This window comes from Daphnia pulex, chromosome 1, assembly GCF_021134715.1.
Source record: "Daphnia pulex isolate KAP4 chromosome 1, ASM2113471v1".
Lineage (NCBI taxonomy): Eukaryota > Metazoa > Arthropoda > Branchiopoda > Diplostraca > Daphniidae > Daphnia > Daphnia pulex.
The window spans coordinates 1,392,667-1,413,998 of NC_060017.1; the positions used below are offsets into that span (position 1 = coordinate 1,392,667).

Genomic DNA, 21,332 nt, shown 5'->3' on the forward strand with positions numbered 1-21,332 from the left:
AAAAGATTGTCTTCCTAGTCTGGCTTTTTTTGCTTATAGTTGCTGCCGTAGTCTGTTCTTCCTACACATTATTCAATAATGCAATATAAGCGAATTAACGGTCGATTTTTGTTTGGTTTTTAAAAAAGAAGAAAAGACTTTCGGTCTGGTGAAAGCGTAACGTGTGTACGTATCTAAAACATAACGGGCGCCCTTTTTTTTATTAAAATTGCAGTCGTTGTTGAAATCGATTTTGGCGTTGCGCGCTTCCAATTTCAAAGCAAACGGAGGTTTCATATTTATATTAAAAGATAACACATTATGAAATCGATTAAACACACACAAATTTCAAAATGGAAAAAATTTCTAAAAAAAAAAAGAGAGAGGGGGGGGCAGGGTTTGATGGGGAAATTTCACGGCCGATTTGGGAAGTGAAAACAAAGTTTTCTTGATGATAATAATTATCATTTTCTACAAAAGGAAATTAAAATTGGAATTTGGAGAGAAGAAGAAGAAGAAGAAGAAGAGGTTACAACACTGATTTGCATACACAATTATTTTGTGTGTTTTTCCTTTTGTGAGCGCGTCCCAAAAAAGTTGTGAAGTTGTTACCAAAAGGAGGAGGAGGAGAGGAAACAGTTTTTCTTTTCCTGCGAGTTTAATTTTAACGCTAGGCACATCATCACACGACGACGGGTAGTCTCCCAAAAACAAAATATCTGATTAGCATACCAAAAAAAAACAAAAAAAAACACACACGGACAAAACCACGAAAGAGGTGAAAGGACAGCGGTGCGTCTATAATAGTTGCGTAAGAGTATGTATAGTCATATAATACGAATGGGCGGGGCATCGCGCCAGAATATAGCTCCAAATTCCAAAAAACGTTTGCGAATACAAAACGAATCGCCCAGACAAGGTCAAGAAAAATCAAATTAGAAATTTATTTTTATTTTTATTTTTGTTGTTTTGTTTTTAGCGAGGTGAAATAAGCGCTTGATGGTCAATTTCGTCGTGGCAATAAAAACAAATTCACGCTGCACTGGCCAGCAGAGAGAGAGAGAAAGAGAGAAAAAGGGGGGGAATTTCTTTTTCCTTTTCAACTGCTGATTTTTAATTAAAGCGAGAGAAGGGAGAAAGAGAGAGGAAATGGCCGCCATGAATCAAAGGGAAATTCAATGACGCCAGAATAAGTCAGCCGAAAATACACAGAGCGGAATACTATGAAGGAAACAAAAAAAGAGAGAAGCTATTTATGCTCGAAAGGTTATATATTGGATGGTGGTGGTTCACTCGGCACTGGTATCATAGTGTGTAGGCGGAATATACAATGATCTAACGGGATGCAGTATTATTTTTGCTACATGCGCCTTATCTCATTTCCTAATATTATTCTTTTTCTTTTCTTCAGAGAAAGAAAAAAAAAGGTCATCGGCTGCTGTCGTCGTCGCAGTAAAAGTGCAATTGGCTTATATATAATATATATAATAATAAAATTTCATGTTTTCCTTCACGTCAAGTTGATTTGTTGGTTTCTTCTTTCTTTCTTTCTTTCTTCTTTTGTTCGCTGCGGTTTTTTCGCGTGTGTCATTTCAAAACTCCATTCTCCACTGATGCCGGCCGTCAATCAAACGTTTTCTCGTCGAGCCATGGGCGGAAGATGGGCAGAGTCGACGGGTAGTGGGCGCCTCGTTTCCTCCTCAACGTCCCGTCGTCGCTTCGTAACGGGTACGTGGCCAACATGATGGGCAGTTGCAGTTTGATGGGCTTCTCCATGCTGTGCGGCTCGATTTGAAACTGCAAACGCAAAATTAGACCACCGCTGTCATTTCTCTTTTACACAATTTTCAACATAGTGAATAATAAGAGAAAATGAAACTTACAAAGACGTCGTATTGTATTCGGATAATGTGGCAGCCTCTCAAATTGGTCGGAGGCAAAGGCGGAACGTACAACTGCTCGTTTCTCCAATCGTCCGTCTCACCGGCCTTGATTTTGCCTCGGTTGAGTGAGGCCAGCTCCCGAGTTTCCGTTTGCACCACTCGATTTTTTGCCATGTATTGAATAGTCTGTGCATAGCAATCACACAGAATGATGGGAAACGCATTTATAAGAAGCCACTGAATAATCAATCTAAGCATTTACAATTTCTCCTATAGACTAAAGTGTAATCCTAGACATTTATCCAAAGGTTGCGGATCATATCCTTGAAATATCTTTTAAATTTAAAATGTTTTTGTTTTCTAGAATGTTGATCAACTGTCGATGGGCACACCTATAGATATTTTGTAGTACACACAAATGCCCATAAGTCAGAAGCCCAGCAAGACGTCTCTTCGGCCAGCCCATTTATTATTGCTCTCCATTTTTGTTCTTAAATCCTTTTACAGAATATAAGAAGCAACAAACATGTCGATACATTAAACATGTTCCTTTATTTGGTTATTTAGACTACCAGTTTGTTTGTTATTCGCTCGTGATCGGGGTGTGTGAGTACGGACTTGCTGGCCCTCAACAGTACGTGTGTATTATCGAGACGGCCAGTGTACATATAGCCAAGTAATTATAGCCAAAAGAAAAAAAAGAGACATACCTCCGTTAACGAGGCTTTGGTCCTTTTGATGGTGACGCGACTCTGATTGTGAACAGAGGCCCAGATGCCGATCGTTTCTCCCGGGACGTAGCCGCCGCGATCCAGACGCACGCGGCACGACACGGGACCCGAGGTGAAGCAATTCAATCCCAGTCGATGCTCGATTTCACAGTGGAACGGTTGCTATGGCAGAAAAACAACATCCGGACACACAAATAAAAAGGCAGACAAATTATAATATTATGTTACATCATATTTACGACTGCACATCTTAGTACGTGTATAGACATACTGTAGACGGCGGGGGGGAGACTAAACATTTGGCCACGATGATCGTGATGATATTTATACTAATCAAAACATTATCCCGTTTCAGTTTCTGTCGACGTGGATGCGGCTTATATAAATGGTTTAATTTTCAATTTTGTTTTTCGCCATTTCCACTTGGAAAGATGGTTTTATAATCTGTTGCTTGACTATTACTAATTGTGCAATAATTGAATGAGTCATTATTGACACATTTTAAACCACTGCCATTGTTGCCGCTCACCAGCTTGAACGTGATTCCCTTACGTTGAGTTTTTAACCCCCTTCCTAGGTGTCGTATTGACAATTTCCTTATTAACCCACCCTCCCTTAACCCTACAACCAGTAGCTTTAGGCCAGATAATGGCGATTTCGGCAGGGTGTGTAATAAGGCAACCTGCCAGCCACAGCAGTTCGCTTAGTACTTCCGATCCTATACAGTCAAGTAAATACGCTAGTGAACGCTACTATGGCCACCCATAATAGTCCGAGAGATGGAAATCGTTTGGCTGTTGCAACTACCAACATGAGCATCGACGACATAGTTAATGGTATGTGTGTTGTGTGTGGTAGTTTGTTTTTATATGTAGCCTGTATTCTGATATTCTTATATGTATTTCATTATCACGTAGGTATTAATAGTGGTGATGAAAAAAAGGAAATTGCTGCGACCCACGCTGCGCGTCAAATCCTATGCGGGGAACGTAATCCACCCATTGACATCCTCATCAATGCCAATGTTGTTCCCAAGCTGATAGAATTCCTCAGCCGTGTCAGCAAGTATGTTTTGTCTTTAACTTGATTTCCTAACATATCCTCATGACATTTTTATGTTTTAGGCCTGATCTTCAGTTGGATTCAGTCTGGGCTCTCACCAACATCATGGATAATGGCACACCTGATCAGACCAATGCTGTCGTTAGTGCTGGGGCTCTTGCTGGAATAATATTTTTATTGGGTTCACCTCATCCAGTCGTGGCCAAGCAAGCAGTTTGGGCTCTCTGTAATCTTGCCAATCATGGACCACAGTTACGAGATGACTTACTTGAGCGAGGCATCTTTAAGCCTTTGCTCGCCTCTATTCAACCAGACAATTCAGTAAGATCATTTTTAAATGTACCTTTTTTAACATTTACTAATTAATTTTATGATTAGTCCACGTTCTTGCGCCACGTCACCAAAAGTTTGTTAAACTACGCCCGTTCTGACGAGTATCCTTTAACACTTACTGCCATTCGACAGCTTATTCCCGCCCTTGCCCACCTTATCAACAACAACGAAGACGAGGAGAATCTCGCCATTGCTTGCTGGGCTCTGATGTACCTCGATGATGGACCATCCAACGGACGAATCATAGAAATGATTGACGCCAGAGTCGTCATTCGGCTCTTAAAGTTGTTGAAACACGATGATGAGGACGTCCTCTTCGCCGCTCTAACGACAATCGGCAAAATCATGACAGTCCGTCACGTCACACTTGACAATTATTTCGCTTTAGTTGTCTACCGGTTGCTGGCCGAATTGCTTGTTCATTCCGAGATGGACATCGTCAAAGAGGCTGGCAAAATCGTATCTAACCTTGCAGCCGGCAATCCCGTTCAGATCCAGACTCTCATTCCCAAACACGTTGTTCTTCATATGCCTGACGTTCTGAGCGAAGGCTACTTCGACTTTGATCTCCTTTTTACTGAACGACCTAGAATTCCAATGTTAACTTTGCTGTGCACTTTGCTGGAGGCCAAGGAACCCAAGACTATTCTGGTCGTGTTGGATGGCTTGGCTGTATTTTTAACAGCAGCCGAGAAAATGGACAAACTGAGGGAAATGAACCTTCACGTGAAGATGTGTGGTGGCCTGCAACTCTTCTTATATTTGGATAGCCAGCACGAAAATACTGAAATTCATCAAAAGTCGATGGCCATTCAAATAAGACTTTTTTTTCTGGATGATGATTTTCTGATTTCTGGACACTTAGCCGCAATTAGCGAATTGCTTGATTGACGTAAGTGATTCGATTTTATGGCTTGTTTTTCATTTCGATGAATACCACAACTGTTCACATTCATGTGTTTGTGTTGACAACTTAACCATAACTGAGATTTAAGAAAATGATTTTTTATTTTGAAATATTTTTCCTTATTTTGATTTTATCTTGTTTTTATTCTATTCCGACAGTTGTCCCATGATGAAGAGTCCAATTTATCTAATTTTTTGGCGCCATCAGCATCGTAGAGTGGCAATTACGAATTCCACAACCAGCCATCTCAAGTCCCTTGAAGGATTTTTATCATTCCAAATATTTTAATTTTTAAAAACTAATTCTATTTATAATCTAAAAGTCAAATTCTATTTGTAATCTAAAACTCAAATTTATTTATCTGCCTTTACAACGGTCAATTTATGTTTTCTTCACTTCCTTCAACGCTATCGTAATCATAAGTTTTGGTCTTTTAAAGATTTATTTCCCAAATTGTATTTTTTTGCCAAGTTGCCATTTGCTATCATTTCTGCGGAAACTTATCAATTGTTTAAGAGATGGTCGTGTTTTCATTACATCCACGTAGACACAAAAGTATATCGATATAAAGATTCTATTAGACCACGACTCACTCAAGCTTCCTACATGTAATGATCGTCCGTGATTGCCACTTGTACACACACATACACGTCGGTTTTTTTTTGTCTGGATTTATTTATCCATCATTTCAAAATGGCATATGTTTAATAATAGAAAAATCATCGAGCTCGACATCCGATTTTGATTTCCTCACCGATCAGCAATAGATTCGGCGATTCTATTATCCCCCTCTTATTCGGCTGCAAAAAAAGAAGGGGAAATAACCTCTCGAGAAGCTTCTCTGTTTTAAAAGACATCTAGACACGCCTACGTGATGATCCAGCAACGTGATCAGGAGAATGACGCTATCGATCAATCAAAGCGTTTGGATATTTCTGTCACTGCGAATTCATAGAGTTAACTAAATAACAACATAATTCTCCGAAAATAGATTTCCCGGTAGGAAAAAAAATCGGTAACGATTTCCGTGATTAGATCAGACTAATGGAATATTATTATCTCTAAAATGCAGTTCGGGAATAAAGTTACAATTTCTCCTTTCTCGAAAAAAAACAAAAAATAAATAAAATCTCTTTCAAACTACGTAATCATTGGTTATATTCAGCGGCAGTCGACATGTTTCCCCCCTCTGCGAAATTGGGAAGAAGAAAAAAGAGGCAATCCAGCGATCAATAGTAAGAGAAGAAGCCTGAGCAGCGCATATAATAACAAGAATAATAATAGGCTTTACGGGAGATGGCGGCTCATCTCCACCGGATCACGAGAAAAGTAGAAAGTGCAGCAGCATTCCAGCTGTTGCCTATTATACGGTTTCTCTTCTGTTTAAGGTAAATGCTAATAATACGGGCTGCAAGTTTCGACTGCAGGGACCCCAATACATCGATACGCGGAATTATATAATATCTATCTTTTCGGTTTACAAAGTTGACTGAGCAGCAATAATATCAAGCTGGGTAGAGACAGCAGTTTCTTCCGCGATCCCATTTGATCAATAAATTTCGATCTTATATAACTCCTTGCTTCTATGCTATTAAACGTCGAATTAAGAGCTGCTGCCATCAAGTCCGATGTCCTGCACGTGGTATTAACTCTCATCTGTAGTATATTTTAATATGCGGGATGTAGACTTTTGCATATTTCAGTCCGTCTAATGATTTCTTTGGCTGACGATAGAAACATCTCTTCTTCTTTTTGCTGGCCCATTTTTATTCGGCTAAGATATCGTAATGGTACCAGCATCATCATCGTCTATTCAACGGCCATCAATAACTGCGCAGCTGACTGAGCCGTACAAAAGCAAACTGATTGGGGCGTTTCTTGACGGGACATTAACGGATCTATTCCATCCAGTAGCAAAAAAAGAAAACAAAAAATTCAAGGCGAAATCTGTTACTTTTATACACGCCAATGAATGCGCCAGCTACCGTTGCAAATAAATATAAATCTATAGCGGGGATTGATACACTCCACGGCCAGCTGGCAACTGAAAAATGTGGCTGCAAAAAACTCGTCGCAAGAAGAAACGGAGCGGCTATTTTCATCCGGTAGCCGCAACTACGAAAGAAGAAAAAAACACGCAACCCTGAATAAGATCCGCCGGAGACATATCACCCATGAGATTGCATCCAACCGTTTTAATTCCGTTTTTTTTCCCTCTTCTCCTTGGATTTCTAAATTCGCCGATGCGAAATGTTATCAAGTTTCTTTGATACGGATAAGGGCGCGATTAGGACGAACAGATGTTTTTTGTCGGGTGGGATAATATCAGCGATAAAACTGATATTGCCGCCGCGACGCCACTGAGCAGAACGTGGGCGATAGGGAGAAAGAAGAAGGAACGGCAGGGAATCTGGACGGAATGGCTCAATCGATCGGGAATCGGGAAAGGCGGAAAAGAAACGGCGATCCACGTGACCGAGGCGACAAATGGCATGTGACTCTCACGTGATTGCCGCCGCTCCTTTTGAGCTGAAAATGCCGACCAGCAGCCAGACGGGACTCTTATTAATCAGGACATCTGCCGAGCTGCTGCTGCTGCTGTGGGTTTTTTTTTTCCAGCGCGGCAATTTGAATGCGGAATGAAAGGAATGCAAAATGAACCGCAGCAATGCAAACTGAAAAGCGCCGCCCTGTCGATAGGTATATAGTATATGTTATGCGTCGCTATTAATTGGGGGAAGGCGTTCACAGATCGTTGGTTTTTCTTGTGGCCAACCCAGGCGGAGTGGCAGAAAGAAGGCGGGAAATTTAAAACTTCCCTTTTTTTTATTTGCGTGCGTATTATACAACTACGTATGGATTATTTATTCGAGGCAACAAGTCCGCCGTCGGTTGCATTCCCAATTTTAATGGTGGCTCTAATCTATTATAGATGTATACAGCAGGGGGGGGGGCAACTGGGCTACATATAATTTTCAGAATATGAGAGCTACTACTACTATACGATGGATAAAAGTAGACTTGTATGGCCTATTATAAATACAAGAGCACTTGGCAAGGGCCGAAACTAACAACAACCAACAAAAAAAGTAGGTGCATTACTTACAGCTAGTATGGGCGGTTCCAAGTTCAGATCGATGGGATTCATCACGATGAACACCTGTTGGTTCTTGTGCAGGAGGCCGGCGGGCTCGCGGAACGCCTGTTGATTCACCCAAAGAAAAGAAAGAAAAGAACCTGAATTTATGTACATACACAATTACACATGTGTGAAATGACTCTTCGGCCTCCAAATACTGTGTAATGGATCGGGACTTTTTGAATTCGGCGCGTGTCCGCCTGTCGACCTGCTGTCGAAACATCTTTGCATAAATTCACGGCAGGTGAAACGAATGCCGATCATTCATCACCCAGCTAATGCGCAATCACACACACAGTCTCCGGTCAACAATAACAGATGGATGGATGGACTCACCGCCTTGCAGTAGTACTGGACCCATCCGTGTTTGCCGAGGAAGGTCGACGGCAGGCCCAGCGGCAGCCCCAATTTGAAGGGGAAACTGTGGATTCCGGGCGAAAGCAGAACGGGTCCTTGTCCTGTGGTCCCACACAAAATCAGAAAGAAACAAAATCAGAATCATCAACGCTCTATACAAATCCTGGCGCCCAATCACACACGTACAAAGAAGAAAGTCACTGGCCGACAAAGTCAAATAAATGCAGTTCTCCAACTATTTAGACACATTCAATGGATGATTAGTTTCGCTGGGGAACTACTTACTACACGTGGATGCCAAGGACTTTGTGGACTAGATTTCACTTGCCAACCCGCACAGCTTATGCCATTAAGTTGAGATTTCGCAGGGGGGGTTTCCCATCATTGGCAACGTCATGCACAGGCACTTTTAATTTCTTTCCATATAAATATAATTGGGTCGTCGTTTACGAGCGTTTGCAATGGAGTAATCGAGTTTAATCTCTCCTCCCGGGTTATTATTGTGACTAGGTTCTCCATGGTCTTTTCGTCAACTTTTAATCTTTTCTTTTTTTATGATTGGATGATTGTCGAAAGAATGAAACGAAATGTGATTGTTGCAAGATTGCCGCTCGGCATATCTCCGTCGTCCGCCGACTATACATAACGGAAACTAACGGGTAAATCTCCGACACGGTGTCCGCGAAACAAAAGAGAATTTTTTTCGATGAAAATTGCCGCTCTCATTTCTTTTTCTAGAAAGGCCATGCAATCTGCTGCCAATTGTAGGTTGGCTTTTTACATCGCCGATTCGGCATCGGCCATCGGAATCTCATGTTCTGTTTATTATCTGAGCGGCACCACGGCAGCCGTCGCCCGTCCATTATTGGGAAAAACGAAAGAAAAAAAAAGGGCAATAAAACCCCAAACGAGCGATTGGAAAATTGAGATGGGAACTTTCTCACACAATTATTATCATTATGATAATTCCCTCCCTTGTTTTTTTCGTTTTTGTTTTTTGTTTTTCTCTCTCATCGTTCAGTGTGGCACTAGTAAAACTAATACTCTTTACTATCGGGACATATTACCGTAGCTGCTGCTGTCCACGCCAAAGTTGATTTTATCTGCGGTGTATACATTATACTACTACACCGACCGGTGCACACCGTATTTATTATAAATTGCACTGCAAAATGTGACGCGTGAATAGATATCCCGCCAAGGAAAAGAAAAATTGATCCGACATTAATCAAATGAAAAAGAAACCCCCCCGACCGAGTTATACACATCTAATAAATAAAATAGTGAGCGTCACAGTCGTGTGGAACTCGGCCGCCGATATCCCGCCGGTTTGGTTTGCTGCTGTTTGATTTATCATGAACGCGACACACATTCACGGTTTTGTAAGTACACAGAGGCTCTAAAAATAGCCCAGATGCATTGTGTTGTGTGTATTATATACATGTAGGGTTTTGTAGGCCGCAGCACACATCATCTTACTTCTTTTGAAACCATCCGAGTTGATTTCGAATGTAAGTAGAGTGGAAGAAGAAATAGAAGAAGAAGAAAAAAGGCATCATACCTGGTTCGCCGAGGAGTCGCATACGGAAATCGATGTAGTTCTCGCGGTCACTGATGTGCTGCCGGCCGTTCTTCAGCAACCTCACCACTCCCTCACCTACCACGTGAAAGAACAAACCTGGGAGGAAAGAGAGAGAGAAATGAAAGATTAATTCAACGCGATGGGCAGGATAACGCATCTCATCAATTATTGTAACAAATGATGGAATCACATCCATCGCCTTGAGGCTGAAATCCCCCCCCCCCCCAAAAGAAAAACATGGGCAATCCGCATGCAAGTGTTGTTACAGGTATTAATATTTCCATACGGCGTGTAGTGTATGCACATAGGACATTTTCTGATATTTATTCTTCCATGACATCACCATCGAGGTGCTCATCCTTCAACAAATTACCCACCCACCCTGTTCCCTCATCGGATTGTTGAACTCTCATCCATTCTGCCTTTTTTGTTTTTCATTTTTCCTGAATCTTGGATGTACAATATTCCTCGACTATGGGCGCAGCCTTATATACGTATGCTAGCTCGCCTCATCGTCTTCGGTGCAATACCGGGAAGAATCTAAATGAAAAATATGGTTGCAACAGAATAAATGTATAGACAAAAACAATGCATCATCATCTGGGCAGCAGCATTCTTTCGTTCCATTCTTCCTGCTGCTGGCCACACGGCCAAAAGCCGAAATGGTTGTTTCCATATGTAATAGAGAGACTTTAACTGTTGTTGGTAAGGTCCAAACTGACAGCTGTTGAATCTATAGACAAACTACTAGCGCAGCTGAATTCGACAAATGTGGAAGCCAGCCAAAATTGTCCAGCAAGCACAAACATATAGGCACAGCGCTCTTATGTAACGATCCGCTCGACAGACGACTCTAATAATCACATGTCCACATTCGTCGACATTCGAAGCAAAAAGGCCGGATTCTGTTGGATGTATACGTTCGTTGGACCCGGATACCTACTGCGTGAGTCTATAAAAGAAACAAAATATCAATCTCCCCCCCCCCCCCCAAAAAAATGTCCATTTGTAAATTTCTTTTGATTCCGAGAAGAAAGGATTCTTGTAGTTGTTGTTGTAAAGTTGTAAAAAGGGGTAATCGAAGGGAAAAGAATGTCTAATATAAGCGCCTCTGTTTATCCCGTCCATCAATTCGTATAAGTTTGTTGGCTTCAAACGAAGCTGCTGGGATATGCCAGGAAGAATCATAAATAATGAATTTACTACTCTATACACCACTGCTATGGTGCTATGGGGCTATAGGCCATGCGCATTCCAACGGCTCCCCCCATCGGATGGGAAAACGGTAATATACCAACAACAACAACAACAAGACAACTTTGAGAGTTTGGCAGGGACGCTCGCCGAAAGGACTGACGTCATCTAATGGGAGGAGTCGATCACGCCGAACGTCGCGGTCATATACAAAAGGTAAGGAAGAAAAAGAAAAAAAAATAACCGCTAGCCACCCCATCGCTGCTGGATGGGAAATGGTGGCCTCACGAAACGAGGGGAGGAACTCAAGCCAAACAAAAAAGTCAACAATTTTTTTTGGTTACCAAAAAATTCAAGTTGTTCACCGAAAAAAAAAAAAAATGTGTAAATTAGATTCGATACCAGTTGAAATAGTAATAACAACAATCTAAAAAGTTCACGCGTGTCGTAATAACCGGGAAAAAAAAGAGGTGGAAAGAAATGTATACGTATAAACGTGATGAATTTTAATTCGCCCTTGAAGGCGAAACTTTTCAATCCAGTCCGCGCAATTTCGAGAGCAAATCTATTTTGAAACAAAAGAAAAAAGACGTTTGGAAATATTATTATTTGTAAAACGCCCATGATCTATTGTCGGGGTGGAAAAAAAGTCGCCAGGTTGAAATAAGGACGACGACGCCCGTCTCGTTTTCTAATCTTTGCCCTCAATGACGTGTAAAATGCACACACTATCATTAATGACAGACAGACGGGGTTTTTTTTTCCCGTCTCTGTAATGAGCTTGTTTTTTCGGAGGGGAATTTTTTGGGGAGGGTGTCCTCCGCCTGGATAAATCCGTTGTTGGTTATGATATCAAACGTTTGACTTTAAATGAGGCGCAAAGAATCCGCAAGGCGACGTCGTCCGTTACTACTAGCGATCGTCCACGTCAACCAACTATGTGGAATGAGATGTTGTCACCAGCAGAGGATGAATGATACGTTAGATTCAAACGGGAAATGTAAATTACAGACGAGGACAATTCATCCAGGTAGAACAAACAGCACGTCGAGAAAATAGAAATTGATGGCAACGACTTTTATGAAATTTCTAACTGGAATCTTTTTGTTTCCGCTTAATAAATAAAAAGACATTGTGTCTCGTAGACACAATCAATAATGGGGGAGAGAAAACCAGGATGAGTGACGTAACGCAATAAAATGTTGCCCAGTTCCGTCATCACTTCCTTCCTTTTGGCGCATTTTTATTGCGTTCGCTGCTGTTTTTGATGGCGTGACCTGTTGGCTTGACGACCGGAACATTTGAAATTTCAATACATATGTATACGCCTTCGACTCTTCGTTCGAATGCTTTCGTTGTATCATTTTTAACGAGCTGAGATGCTCAACACCTCGTGTTTTATGGCCTTTCTCGTGTCTGACGACAAAACGTGTCGACTGCCCGTATCTTTTTGAACGCGGAGATAATTTAAAAAAATGTAGAAATCCATCAGAAATGTTATGCAGGATACGAATAAACCTGTCAACCAGCTCTATTGTGGCTAACAGGAATTCAAAGTCCCCGGCACACCTTCTTCTTCTTCAGAGACGAAAGAAAAGGTCAATGACACACAAATACACAAGTGGATATCATCGATTGTTGCATATTATAACACGACGGTATCGGGTGGGGGAGTGAAGGTGTTTTTTGTGGGGGTTGATGAGTCATGCAGACCAACAGGAAATGGGTTTATGTTTTCTGGTTGGGTCGGCCTGAAGCGATTTCGGACGTCAGATATTAGTCCGGGAAAAAAAAAGCGGTTTGACTTTGTGTTCGAATTTCCAATCAGCTATAGGTTCTCTAACTGTTAACTCGCCTGTAAAAAATGGAAAAGAAAAAAATCTATACTTTTTTCGGCCACGACCGTTTGTTCCGTACAACAAGCTCCAATTTTTACGATTGCCTCATACAGTAGCCTATATGGAATCTATTAAAAGGCGATTCTCTTTTTATTTTCAAATGTCATCAAAATCCGGTAAGTACCCCCAGCTTTTGATACTGCAACGGGATTTCTTTTTTTCTGATATTATTCCTGCTGTTGTGGCTGGCACAGCAGACAGGTGCGCGCTGGCACCTCGACGCAATCACATATTTTATCATTTTAGCGCCTACACACATAGTGTAATATTGAGCCGGACCCAAAGACTCTGCTGTGCTTGCATGGACGTCATCATCATCATCACGATAGAGACGAGCCTTTATCTTCCCTATTCGTCCATCATCAGCACTGCGCGTCTTTTTCAATTTTCAATTCTCTTTCTCTCCATTTGGCTGATGATGTCTCCCACTTATCAACGGCAGCAGCAGCAGCAGCAGCAAACCGGACTTGGCCTATTACGACGAAAAACTCGTGTCTTTCTCTCTTGGGGGGGGCAACGAGAGAGAGAGAGATGCATGTTTCACTCTAAAAGGCAACAACTTTGTGAGTTTTTTTGTTTTTTCTCCATCGGAACTCATTTTTGGCTGTTTCCCCTTTGCATTGGAGGTCGTTCCTGGATCTTTTACCGCCGCCCACCAAATAAAAATGTTCAAGTACCTAATTGGCTTATTAGTCGGAGACAATTGGCTGGCCACAAAATTTTCAAAATACCGGCCGACGAGAAATGACCTGCTGCGGGACACTGGCCAAACAGTAAACGTTTAAGAAAATATAAATAAATACCGGCAATTACCAGATATTTTACAGACGGGAGTCAAAACTGTGCCACCGCTATACAAATGAATAAGCTTGAGCTATTCGTGTGCAGGTCTAACGAATATGGGTTGGCTTTTTTTTACTGTTATATGTTGGTTGTCATGTGGGTGCCATATACAAGAGAGGACAACCACTGAAAAAAGAAAACAACAATCTAAAGAGGAAAACGACGACTAACCCGAATGTTTGCATCAAAGATATATGGCTCCACCCAAGAAAACAACAAAAAGGATGTGGTGAGAAGAAATGATGAATAGCAATTCATAAAAGAGAAACATCTTCTTCTTCTTCCATTGCAAGGGATCTTCCAGTCGACGAGGTGTGAAACTCGCCACAGAAACACGGCCAATCTTCTGTGAACTATTATATGCACAACTTCCGTCCCATTTTAACGATTATTCACGCAAACGCTGCTGACGTCACTCTATAGAAAACCGTCTGTCTTCTTTGTCCTACATTCACACCTCCAGTTGATTTGTTTTTTGTGTTTTTTGTTTCACGACGATTAAGATATTGTGGTAAGAAAATAAAAATAAAAAAAAGGTGACTGCCCTGGATGTAATTTATTGGTTCCATCGCCAGTCAGCTGTTGTATTACGTCAGCAGCAGCGGCAATAGATAGACAGCTAGATAGATAGATAGATAGGCATCTAATGTAGTACAGCGCCGACTACTAATTACCAAGTGCGGTCGTGTGGTGCTCTATTGGCTGTGGTGCCAAAGCCGGGCGCATCCGCGTGTGATTACTAATTCACGCAACGGCATGACCATCACCTTTTATCCGCTGGAAAACAAAACAAAAGCCAAAAAAAAAAAAACTATCCGTGTTGTTGGGCTGTCTACTACTACCTATGACATGTGTAAGCTCTACGCATTTTTCTTCTGCAGCTCATTTTTCGTTAGACCCGGACACGCTCCTCCCACCACCCCCACGTCCCTTCTGTTTTGCCCGGCCGCTGCTACGTATATATAGGGGAACGGTGGGTGCACGCAAGGGTCCCATCATCAAAAGGAGAGAGAGAGAAATCCTGGGGGGAATCGATCATCGTCCCGTCAGTTTGGTAAATTGATCGGCAGAATTGGGAAAGGTTAAACATATCAGATAGTCTATAGGAATATGTGCAGCCACTTGTGTTGCCCTGCAACTGCAACCGGCCAACCGGCGGGAGTCTATAACAATACGCGAGCTAGGGTCAACAACTTGCGCTGCAAGTTCACGCGGATATAATCAGTTGGATGTTTCTTTCACTTTTCCCCGTTTGGCATTTGGCATTTGACTAGACATGACAGTCTCACTGAACGCTAACAAGGGGAATAGATTTCTTGGCGGTGCTGATTTTTCTGTTTGAAGTCAAGGAATTTCTTTTGGCTTCCGATGAGACAAGAAAAAAAAGGTTGAAAAAGTGCCGTGGCGTCGCCGTTTTGATGTTCGTGTGGTGACGACGAGCCACAAGCGGCGCATGAAATCATCAGCCGTGAAATCTCTTTGGGCATGGTTCGTGAATTCCCCTTTCCACTCGAGACTATTATATACTACGTGTGTGTGTGTCTTTTTGTGTACGGCACACACAAGCCTATATCCCGGCCTCGCCTCCTACTCCTCCTAGTCGTTTGAACGCGGGAAGTTGAAACTATTAAGGCCAGGCCTCTGTTGCTGCTGCTGCTGGCCGCAAAAATCAAAATTCCCTCCTTTTCTTTTTCTTTTCTTTTCTTTATAGATTGGGGTTTGCTGCTTGGATTCATTTTCGCCCGGCCCAGCTCAATAGACGAAGAAGAAGAAGCTATAGCGCGTGCACGATCGGCCAACAAAAGAGGAACAAGACGGGACACATCACGCGGGCCGTCGGTAGAGAAGAAAAGGGACAAACTCTAAAAGGCACCGTCGTGAATTTCCTTTTCTCCCCGCAGTTTGGCGGCCGACGATGGAAGAAGAAGAAGAAGGCCAGCAGGCCGGCGCCTTACGGTTCTTTTCCATCATTGAACGAGAGGGTCTCATCAAACACCATCCATCAAATGCAAAGCAACGCCATCCATAGCCACACACACACACATGTGTGTGTGTAGATCTACTATACTACCGCTGGGCAACGGCTAACGTCAATACGTCACAAGACGTTTAGCCGCCCATCTTCAGCTCCAACACGTCTTATATATATGTTTTCCACCCGTGAGTAATACAAGCAAGGCCGCGTTGAACCCCCCAAAGAAAAATTCCCTTGTTTCTCCTCTTCATTTTTGGTTTGTTTTTGAGGTTAAACGAAGTTCGGGACTCTTGGGCAGAGGTCGCCCAGCAGCGCCGAGATTTACACGATGGGCGTTCCATTCATTCCTTTGGGTTTCTCCGTGTGTGCAGCAGCGCAATGTCGATGGCGCTTGTTTGTTGTGGCACTGCACCGCTGCATTTAGGAAAACAACCAAATTTCTTTTTCTTTTCCAAAAGGAGAAAAACAGCGGGTCGCTTTTATTCGACAAAACAAATCGAGAAAACAAAAATTCGCCGAGAGACCATCCAGGGAGAGAGAGGGAAACAAATTCCGATGATTTCCGTGAATGTGTTTTTCGTCGGTACAAAATATTATTGTTGAGGGGAAAAAAGAAAAAAAGGAAAACAAGGAAAAAAAAAAATGTTTTCACAAAACGAACTGGACGTGGCATTGTTTTGGGGACCCGCACACATGGGCGCCCATGTCGAACAATGTAAACGGATATGCATATAACAATGGCCGGTTCAAACAGGCTATCTGGATATGTGAACTGAAAACTTCCGGTGTTGTCTTCTCGTTTCTTGGCCGATGTTGTTTCCCCTCCTCCCATAAATAGGCTAATGGACTCGCCCCACGTGCACACATATCGAGTCGATATAATGTAACCTCCACTGTGTCTTGCGTGACTCCCGACCGAAGCCACACCGCACGGAGAAATTCTCTTCTTCTTCTTTCCACATGTGCGGATGTAGTACGTGACTTATGATTGTGGGCCAGACGAAAAAAAGAGAAATAAGAATTCCCGTGAACAACCTCAAAGAAAGGCGATGGCACAACAACAACAACAACATCGACGAAAGAGACGATAATAAATGTTATGTGTACGCAGGCGCGGGATCTTTTCTGTCAACAGAATTTGGTTATTTTTTTGTTTTTCCTTCGCCTTTTGTTCCAACTTGAATGAGATGTGTGAAACCAGATCGTTTGACAAGTCGCCACGCCCATTTAGGCCGACCCCGCTAACCCCGCACGGTAAAAGTAGCTACTAAATTTTATTCCGAGTTTTCTCTCCTTATTCAACTCTCGGCTGGGAGCCGAAACATTCAAAAAAAGAATAGTACTAAAATTGACACAAGGGAAATATAGTGTAGACACAAGACGGCAATTGGGGAATGTCTTGATAGGCCATTCACAATTCTGCGTGTGCCTATGCGAGCAGCAGCACATCCGTTTGTTATCAAACGGTGGAATTATTACCGACGCCTCTTGGATCCGGCTAATTATATACGCGTTCCGTTTGACTACACATTCTTCTTCTTCTTCTTCTTTTTAATGACGGTCTTTGTCACGATCTTAACTGTGTCTGCATGATAAGAACTAACATTGACGTGTCGAATTGAGTTTAGATATTCGCAGCCCAGTCATTCTCTCTTGCTGTTGGCAGATCCTCTTTTTACTGTGTGACTCTTTTTTGGGGGGGAAAGAAAAGGAAACAAGTCGAGTATTATTCCAACAGGTAAAGTACTTGACTTTTTACCGTTACACGTCTACATCACCGGAAGAATATTTCTGAATATTCTGGGGCCTTATGTCCTAGCCCGTTTTTGGTGTGTGTACGTGTGTGTGTGTGCAACTTTATTATTGTCTCTGGGTTATTCCGTCCATGAAAACGCTTATTTTGTGGACGGATGGATGGATGCTGTGTGAGAATGGAAGGAGGGGGAGGGAAACATGGAAATGATGAAATGCGTTTTTTTCTTTTGATTCTATCGTGAATAGTTAACGACGTCGTCGTGCATACATCAGCACGAATCTCTTTTTTTCTTTTTCGCCGAGAAAAATTGTTATCGTCGCCCAGTTACAAGTGCTACCAGGTGCATGGATGGTTCTGTTCAAGACAACAAGAAGAAGAAGAATATTTGATAAGAAAAGATTTGGTGACTCACCTAGGACGGGCGTTTCGTCCTCCAATTCGACGAGGACGCGGCCGCTGAGGAATTGGCCGGGGAAAAAGAGGAGCGACGAATTCTCAAAGAGGATCAGGAATTTGAGCAACTTGCGGCCGCCGTGAGGCGCCATCGAACCCACTTCACTAAAGCGAGACATTTCCTGATCGCTCCTGGCGGCTCCTAGCCCTTGTCCACCGAGACGTCGGAACGTGTACAAACTGCTGGACGACGCCGTTTCTTTTGTTTCTCACTCGACTCTTTTCTCAGGTGACAGCGTGACAGACTTTTGGTGGGGGGTGGTGGTTGATTTCGGATGCGGACTGCGGAATTTGAGTTGTCGATCAAGGCAGCAAATCGGTGGAACCTGTTGGAATAAAAATGTGATGACGATTTAATGAAAAACACTTTCCACTCATTTCGAATTCGTAGACGATAGCAATCGGCCGGGAAATATGAAATAGAGAAGAATCGGGGGAATGCCTTTTGAGCGACGATTCGTCTGTCTCCCGATATAACCGGTTCTCTCTCTCTCCTTCTCTCATTCGGCATTTTGGATATTGGCTGCTGATCCAAGGAGAACTTCCATTTACGGAGGTCAGCCCATACTGTGACTCTCTCTTCCAGCCAAATGCGGCGGACAAGGACACACGACGAGAATGATGAAAACTCGGAGCAAAAAGAGGGAGAACAAAATTCTCGTCTCCCTTTTTTCTTCCTCATCATGGGATAAACAAGCGAAGAAAAAGAGAGAGTAGATAACTTTGCTCGTTTTTCCCCCGACCAGTTCTTTTTTCTTTTCTTTTTTGTGTTCCTTTGGAATAATCAACAGTGAAAACTTTCTCTTCCAACAACCCAACAAAAAACACGCTCTTCTCTCCCTCTGTGCCTCTGTGTTTAGGTGTGTTCCAGTCGGATTGAATTGTGTGTCATCAGCCAAAAAAATGAAGCGAAATTTCGAAAAAAAAGCAACAGATTGTTATGAAGGCAAGGTCTCGCTAGTTCACATGCTGGTCTCACTCTAGAAGAATTTGGGTGTTTCTTTTTCTTCTTCTTCTTCTTCTTCCAGTCGTTCACGGCTGTTTGGCTTCGTGCCAGGTAATCTCGCCCGATGGCTCCAGGGCAAGAAGAAAAAAAAACACGGAGGGGAGAAAAAGCAAAAGCAAAGTGAACATTATATAGCCGAAGAGAATGAAAAAGAGGCCATCCACTACTACACCAAACACACACACAATCGACGAGGGTGAGGAGGGGGGCGCAGCTCTTTCGTTTTTTTCTTATTCTTCTGTTTGGCTGACGCCGGGGCTAATAACACCTGAAATGCAATCGACGCCAGAAGCCAATATTCATTTTTCCAGTCTGCTGGATGAGATTTAGATCTTTATATCAGCGCCAAAGATTTTTCCAAACGAAATAGCTCACACAGTTATTCAATTCCGACGAATTTGTAATACAAGAAGAAAAAAGAAAAAAAAAGAAGAAATACTTTGTGCGTTATTTCCCAATTTGGTCAGATCCAGCAACCGGCTGGGGCCACCAGCGGAGGGAGGACTCCTCTCATCCACATACCTGTGCGATGCCTTTGTGATTCTTTATTCTTTCGACTGGATGGATGTAATATTCTTCAGTCAATGCCAACTGGCTTTCTGCTGCTGCTGCAAAGACTTGAAGGAGATTTCCTTCTTTCGCTATATATTCTTCGCCATTCTTATGCTGCTGCCCTTCTCTTTTTTTTTTTCTACTTCTTCTTCTCCCGGGATAATTACTCTTTGCGTGAAGGGATTTCTGACGTCAATACAACACGCGAGCAAGGTTAAACAGATTTCTGGCTGCTGTTTTTTTTCTTCTTCGTTCTTCTTCTTCGTCTTAACTGCTGTTTGTGTAATTGTTAGTCCTGGTAGTGCACCACCACCACCACTGTGCCAAGAGGGAAAAAAAAGACGTGCGTGAAAAAAAGAATTCGTCCTGACGAGCTGTCACGTCTCCCGCTGCTATTCACGTTGGCCACTGGAGGAGACGCGGTCCATAATAAAGCCGGCGGCACCTAATCCCTGGGCTGATTGCGCCCACTGTTGTTGTGTCGTGTATAGTTGTCTGTGTCCAGCTGAGCCTGGGCGCTCACGTGAAATAAGGGACGACTATATAGTAGTATGACTCACCTATATGCAAGTCTAAATCTCATAGCTAGCTACTATTTATCTTTCTTTCTCTCTCTGACTTGTTGGTCACCGTCCTGCTGCTGCTGTCACAGCGGCCGGATTCACGGACTGACCGTGAACAAACAGAAACTCAACGGCTAACCCAGGCGGACACGCTATTTTTAAGTTAAGGCATTTTCTCTTTTCTTTTTTAAGAGTTAAATCATATCCGTTAGACTGTTACCCATGGCGTTGAAAAGTGACAGTCGGTTAAGTCAATCCGATTTGTATTCCATTGGTGGGGAGGTTCACGAGTCGAGCGTTCAAGTCACCAGCGAAAACGGCCAAAGGTCCACACTGTGAAGACGCACCAGGTAAGGCAACAAACGAACAAAAAAAGGATCGTGTTTCTTTTCTTTCTCTCTTTTTCTCTCTCTGTCTGTCTGGCAGGAATGTTTGGAATGAAATGAAACGAGGAAGGCAGAGAAAAGCCGACCGCACGGGCACACACCTCCAACACGACTGAAGGCTCTCGGGCGAGGCTCGTCAAGAAGAGAAAAGGGGGGGAAAAAAGAAACATGGCTTCCACCCGTATGCGTCGCTTGGTATAGAAGAAGAAGAAAAAAATACGTAACCAGTCAGCTGTTTCTTCTTCTTCATTGCAGAGTGGAGGCGGACGGGTGGTGAGACCCCCTCTCCACCCAATCATTGCGGTACCTCAGGGCCCCCACCGCCTACGGTTTTTCTTTTTATTTTGTGGGGATATTCTTTTCTTATTATTAATTCCATTTCTATCCCGAACGAACGTGACGGCTATTCCTTTTTTTTTCCGCCAGCACTGGCGAAAAACCGATATATCTTTTCATCTCACCACCCACATATCCTCCCCTCCATATTTTGTAATACATATCGCAATTTAAAAATGAAAAAAACTGGTTGCTAATCCGCCTAATATTTCGTTCAGCCCTGCGCGCGGCTAAATAGTTTGGCCAAAGCCGCGCCAATAATATGTACACACACACACACACGAGAAATTAAACGGATTGTTTGCCGCCTTCGAACATTTTCGGTTCCTTTTGGGCGGCGATGGATGACCAGCGTAGCGAGGATGGAACGAATCGATGCCCAGCGTATTTAGCTGAT

General features: G+C 42.8%; 2 protein-coding genes and 1 long non-coding RNA gene across 3 annotated transcripts; 2 read left to right on the forward strand and 1 right to left on the reverse strand.

Annotated features, from left to right (window-relative positions):
- Positions 1-266: 266 nt before the first annotated feature.
- LOC124192370 (arrestin domain-containing protein 4-like) lies at positions 267-20,730 on the reverse strand. Its single transcript, XM_046585609.1, has 8 exons — positions 20,434-20,730; positions 18,052-18,418; positions 9,953-10,069; positions 8,371-8,492; positions 8,002-8,097; positions 2,573-2,755; positions 1,863-2,048; positions 267-1,776 (listed from the first exon to the last, which is right to left on the reverse strand). Exons 2-8 carry the CDS (start codon positions 18,209-18,211, stop codon positions 1,603-1,605), a joined length of 1,038 nt encoding a protein of 345 aa, XP_046441565.1. The 5' UTR covers positions 18,212-18,418; positions 20,434-20,730; the 3' UTR covers positions 267-1,602.
- On the forward strand, positions 3,231-5,566 carry LOC124192361 (importin subunit alpha-5-like). The gene is made up of 5 exons (XM_046585598.1): positions 3,231-3,429; positions 3,511-3,658; positions 3,718-3,976; positions 4,034-4,880; positions 5,054-5,566. Exons 1-4 carry the CDS (start codon positions 3,348-3,350, stop codon positions 4,877-4,879), a joined length of 1,335 nt encoding a protein of 444 aa, XP_046441554.1. The 5' UTR covers positions 3,231-3,347; the 3' UTR covers position 4,880; positions 5,054-5,566.
- LOC124192378 lies at positions 18,800-20,434 on the forward strand. Its single transcript, XR_006873707.1, has 3 exons — positions 18,800-19,863; positions 19,944-20,196; positions 20,303-20,434. It is a non-coding gene; the product is annotated as an uncharacterized LOC124192378 (long non-coding RNA).
- Positions 20,731-21,332: the final 602 nt, after the last annotated feature.

What these genes read in the sequence shown, in the direction of transcription:
- LOC124192361 (XM_046585598.1), top strand. Translation starts at nt 3,348, where the DNA reads ATGGCCACCCATAATAGTCCGAGAGATGGAAATCGTTTGGCTGTTGCA. An exon ending in TTCCTCAGCCGTGTCAGCAA is followed by an intron (nt 3,659 to 3,717) that starts GTATGTTTTGTC and finishes TTTATGTTTTAG; the next exon opens with GCCTGATCTTCAGTTGGATT. An exon ending in CTATTCAACCAGACAATTCA is followed by an intron (nt 3,977 to 4,033) that starts GTAAGATCATTT and finishes TTTTATGATTAG; the next exon opens with TCCACGTTCTTGCGCCACGT.
- LOC124192370 (XM_046585609.1), bottom strand. Translation starts at nt 18,211, where the DNA reads ATGTCTCGCTTTAGTGAAGTGGGTTCGATGGCGCCTCACGGCGGCCGC. An exon ending in GGACGAAACGCCCGTCCTAG is followed by an intron (nt 10,070 to 18,051) that starts GTGAGTCACCAA and finishes CTTTCCTCCCAG; the next exon opens with GTTTGTTCTTTCACGTGGTA. An exon ending in GCGACTCCTCGGCGAACCAG is followed by an intron (nt 8,493 to 9,952) that starts GTATGATGCCTT and finishes GTGGGACCACAG; the next exon opens with GACAAGGACCCGTTCTGCTT.